Raw genomic sequence first — 5000 nt, forward strand, 5'->3', positions numbered from 1 at the left:
AAGCAAGCTATTTTACCTCAGGTCTCCTCCCTCCCCACACCCACCCAATAGGAGGAAGCTATCTTACCTCAGGTCTCCTCCCTCCCCACACCCACCCAATAGGAGCAAGCTATCTTACCTCAGGTCTCCTCCCTCCCCACACCCACCCAATAGGAGCAAGCTATCTTACCTCAGGTCTCCTTCCTCCCTACACCCACCCAATAGGAGCAAGCTATCTTACCTCAGGTCTCCTCCCTCCCCACACCCACCCAATAGGAGCAAGCTATTTTACCTCAGGTCTCCTCCCTCCCCACACCCACCCAATAGGAGCAAGCTATTTTACCTCAAGTCTCCTCCATTCATGATGGTCATGACCAGACAGAGCTCAGTCTTGGTCTGGAAGGCGTAGGCCAGCGACACGATGAACCTGCTGTGGACACGTGCCAGAATTCTCTTCTCCACCATCGCCCCCTAGTGGACCGGAGGGGAAAGGCACCCTATTCCTTATATAGTGCACTACATTTGACCAGGGCTCATAGGGCTCATAAGGGCTCATTGGGCTCTGGTCAAATGTATTGCACTATATAGGGAATAGGGTGCCATTATATAGGGAATAGGGTTCCATTATATAGGGAATAGGGTTCCATTATATAGGGAATAGGGTGCCATTTGGGCCAAAGCCTGTGTCTAAGGTCAGCACAGGACAGGCTGCAAGGTCCATCAGTTCATTCACATTACACAAGACAACCACATACTTATACGTAAGCATGTGTGATAACAGGCACATACACACACGCCCAATACCCATAGCAGGGAGGGATCTGCTCCATTTACAAACATGGCAGAGTTGGCACGTGCTGAATAAGGAGCTCAATAATCATTGTAATGCTGCAGGTAGGGGCTTATCACTGATTATATCATGGAAGACAGACACTCTCCACAGCTCCTCTGGTTCCTGCATTGGCACTTCACTGAGCGATTAATGTCACTTCATATCCACGAGTGATTTGACAGTCCAAAGTCAGTCCAGAGTCCACACACTGTGTTTCCCTGGTGGACATCAGTGTGTAAACCAGCTGCCACTGTGGCCTAGAGGAATAGCTGGACCCCTGGGGTATTTCAATGAAATAACACTTGTATTTCATGTCAACTCTAATCATTGCCACTATCCTGCCCCAATATATCTCAATGTCCCCTGTTCGTTCAGTTCCACTCCAGACAGACCCTTACCCCTCACTGCCCAGAACGACTACAGTCCAACACTTACATTCATCTTACTGGAGACTACTGCACTATACTACTCACTCACACACACACTCACACACACACACACACACACACACACACACACACACACACACACACACACACACACACACACACACACACACACACCACTGCCCAGACCACTCCTCAAGTCTATTTGTGGCATAGAACAAATCTACAGGGATGATCCTACATGGCACCCTATTCCCTATGAAGGGCCCTACTTTTCACCTTGGCCCATAGGGATTTACAGGGAGTGGGGTGCTATTTGTGATGCAACCTCAGAGGAAGACATTTGGAAGGTGTGTTGTTGGGTAATAGTCCTGAATGAGGTTCTTATGTAGTGTGAAATCCCTGTGATAATCTGAAGAGCTGTGACATTCTGCTGAAGGTCAAGGCTGAGGGATATGTACTCTCCTGTGTGTGTGTGCTCTCCTATGTACTAACACCTGTGTGTGTGTGTGCTCTCCTATGTACTAACACCTGTGTGTGTGTGTGCTCTCCTATGTACTAACACCTGTGTGTGTGTGCTCTCCTATGTACTAACACCTGTGTGTGTGTGCTCTCCTATGTACTAACACCTGTGTGTGTGTGTGTGCTCTCCTATGTACTAACACCTGTGTGTGTGTGCTCTCCTATGTACTAACACCTGTGTGTGTGTGCTCTCCTATGTACTAACACCTGTGTGTGTGTGCTCTCCTATGTAATGTACTAACACCTGTGTGTGTGTGCTCTCCTATGTACTAACACCTGTGTGTGTGTGCTCTCCTATGTACTAACACCTGTGTGTGTGTGCTCTCCTATGTACTAACACCTGTGTGTGTGTTCTCCTATGTACTAACACCTGTGTGTGTGTGTGCTCTCCTATGTACTAACACCTGTGTGTGTGTGTGTGCTCTCCTATGTACTAACACCTGTGTGTGTGTGCTCTCCTATGTACTAACACCTGTGTGTGTGTGTGTGCTCTCCTATGTACTAACACCTGTGTGTGTGTGTGCTCTCCTATGTACTAACACCTGTGTGTGTGTGTGCTAACGTAAGTCTGTTCCGTAATCAGCCCTCCTCCACTAAGCATCGCTCATTTACATTTACATTTAAGTCATTTAGCAGACGCTCTTATCCAGAGCGACTTCCTGGACAGATGCTTTGGATAAGTTGTGTTACGAGTGGTATTCATCGTATCCAAAACACAAACTTTATTAATTAAACTGTGAACTCTCTTTTGTCCGTCACATGCTTCTCTCTCTCTCTTTATCTCTTACCTCTTTAAAGTGACTTCCTCAGAGCTCTCACACCAAACTCACATGTACTGAAACCAACACCTAACCCTAATGTCTTACAACACACATCTCGTATCAACCCATCAACTGACACATAGCCATTTCCCTCCATGAACTACACTACCCATCAGGCACTCCTTCCTCTATTCCAATGGCAACCAATTTTGCCCTCCATTTTAGAAGTGAACTACAAACTCCACTATATATAGTAGTAATACAGGTCTTCTGTCTCTCACCTCATATCCTTTCCTCTTCTTCAGCCTCTTCTTGTTGAGCTTCTTGCAGGCGTACAGTTTCCCCGTGGCCTTCATCGAGGTGGCGTGTACCTCCCCGAAGCCCCCCTTCCCAAGGACACGGAAGTCCATGAACCAGTCCTCTCCCGTGGGCTGCATCTCCAGCCACTTCCACTGGAGGAACCTCTTCAGGTGCATGCTGTCCAGGTAGAAGGTGTAAGGGACCTCCTTGAGGAAGTCCAGTACGCTGGTCAGAGTCTCGATGAACAGATCGTCTCCGGCCTCCGCGTACTTCTCCTTCACCTTGGTGATGTCGTTCTCCGGCAGGAAGGGGCAGAAGTGTTTGGCGCTTGGCTCCATGTAGCGAGAGAGCATCTTGGAGGCCTTCTTAATGCGGTCCTGGTCCTCGGCCTGGTTGTACTCCTCCACGTCCTTCCACAGGCGGCAGGGGCCTTTGTATTCGTTGTTGGCCTCCAGGAACTCCTGGAACAGACGCTTGCCGATGGGCTGCTCCACGCAGGCGGTCTGGAAGCCCAGGTCCAGTGTCTCCCTGAGGCCCTCGCACACCGTGATGTGAGGCAGCTTCAGGCGGGCGTGGTACTTCTTGTCCCGGTTGGCGGACGGGTTGGCCGTGCCGTCGAAACTCCCGCGCGCCGAGATGTAGGCCGAGTTGGCCACCACCGTTGTCAGGCTGCCCATATCCATGGCGATGAAGGATGGAGGCAGAAACAAAGAGAGAGAAATAAAGAGAGAGAGAAACAGAAGAGAAGCGCCGAGCTCCACTGGGAAACAGATCAGGAGAGGGAGTGAGAAAAGCCCCAGACAACTCCTCTCGTCGTGGACACGGAGAGAAGAAGAGGGGGAGAGGAAAGGAGGAGAAGAGAAGGACAGGCCGGATGACCAAAATGTTCACGGGAAATGAAAGGATTAGAGTTTCCCCCAGACTGTAATGATTCAGTAGAGAGCAGAGGGGTGATCTGTCTGTCTGTCTGTACCCCTGGAGCGCAGGATGCAGAGAGAGAGAGAGAGAGAGAGACACACAGGGAGCACTGATTCCCCTTACTGGGACCGGAGCAAACCTGAGACTGAGAGTTAAGCCCCTGCCACGCACACACGCACACACATTCTCACATAACAGAGATCTGTCTGACTCAACACCTTTGTGTTCAGAGTTTATCCACTAACTCTATAATACCTTCCTTCCACTGCTACTGTGTTAAACCATGAGGAGGACAATAGGATGGAGAGGGAGAGAGAGAGAGGGAGAGAAAGAGAGAGAGATGGAAAGGGAGAGAGAGATATGGAGAGGGGGAGAGAGAGAGAAAGAGAAAGAGAGAGAGGGAGAGTGAGAGAAAGAGAGAGAGGGAGAGTGAGAGAAAGAGAGAGATATAAGAAAAGAGTCAGAGTGGTAGCATTCATAAAAATGGTAGGTGATCCATGTCTATGGAATGGTAGGTGATCCAGGTCTATGGAATGGTAGGTGATCCAGGTCTATGGAATGGTAGGTAATCCAGGTCTATGGAATGGTAGGTGATCCATGTCTATGGAATGGTAGGTAATCCAGGTCTATGGAATGGTAGGGGATCCATGTCTATGGAATGGTAGGTAATCCAGGTCTATGGAATGGTAGGTGATCCATGTCTATGGAATGGTAGGTAATCCAGGTCTATGGAATGGTAGGGGATCCATGTCTATGGAATGGTAGGTGATCCAGGTCTATGGAGGGGTAGGTGATCCATGTCTATGGAATGGTAGGTGATCCAGGTCTATGGAATGGTAGGTGATCCAGGTCTATGGAATGGTAGGTGATCCAGGTCTATGGAATGGTAGGTGATCCAGGTCTATGGAATGGTAGGTGATCCATGTCTATGGAGGGGTAGGTAATCCAGGTCTATGGAATGGTAGGTAATCCAGGTCTATGGAATGGTAGGTGATCCAGGTCTATGGAATGGTAGGTGATCCAGGTCTATGGAATGGTAGGTGATCCATGTCTATGGAATGGTAGGTGATCCATGTCTATTGAATGGTAGGTGATCCAGGTCTGTGGAATGGTAGGTGATCCATGTCTATGGAATGGTAGGTGATCCATGTCTATGGAATGGTAGGTGATCCATGTCTATGGAATGGTAGGTGATCCAGGTCTATGGAATGGTAGGTGATCCATGTCTATGGATTGGTAGAGAATTAATATAGAACATTATCACCGTTGAAATGTTCCCAGTGGTTTCTGACAATGTGTTCA

The 5000-nt window shown here is 48.8% G+C and overlaps 1 protein-coding gene across 1 annotated transcript in view; it reads right to left on the minus strand.

Annotated features, from left to right (window-relative positions):
• The window catches only part of LOC115179507 (rhodopsin kinase-like), a 9474-nt gene extending 5781 nt beyond the window's left edge, over positions 1-3693 (minus strand). Inside the window, exons 1-2 of the mRNA XM_029741099.1 lie at positions 2762-3693; positions 323-450 (exon numbers count right to left, since the gene is read on the minus strand). Of these exons, the coding sequence (XP_029596959.1) occupies positions 323-450; positions 2762-3463 (830 nt within the window). The 5' untranslated portion in view covers positions 3464-3693. The remainder of the gene's footprint in view (positions 1-322; positions 451-2761) is intronic.
• Between the last annotated feature and the right edge of the window lie 1307 nt (positions 3694-5000).

This window comes from Salmo trutta, chromosome 39, assembly GCF_901001165.1.
Source record: "Salmo trutta chromosome 39, fSalTru1.1, whole genome shotgun sequence".
Taxonomy (NCBI): domain Eukaryota; kingdom Metazoa; phylum Chordata; class Actinopteri; order Salmoniformes; family Salmonidae; genus Salmo; species Salmo trutta.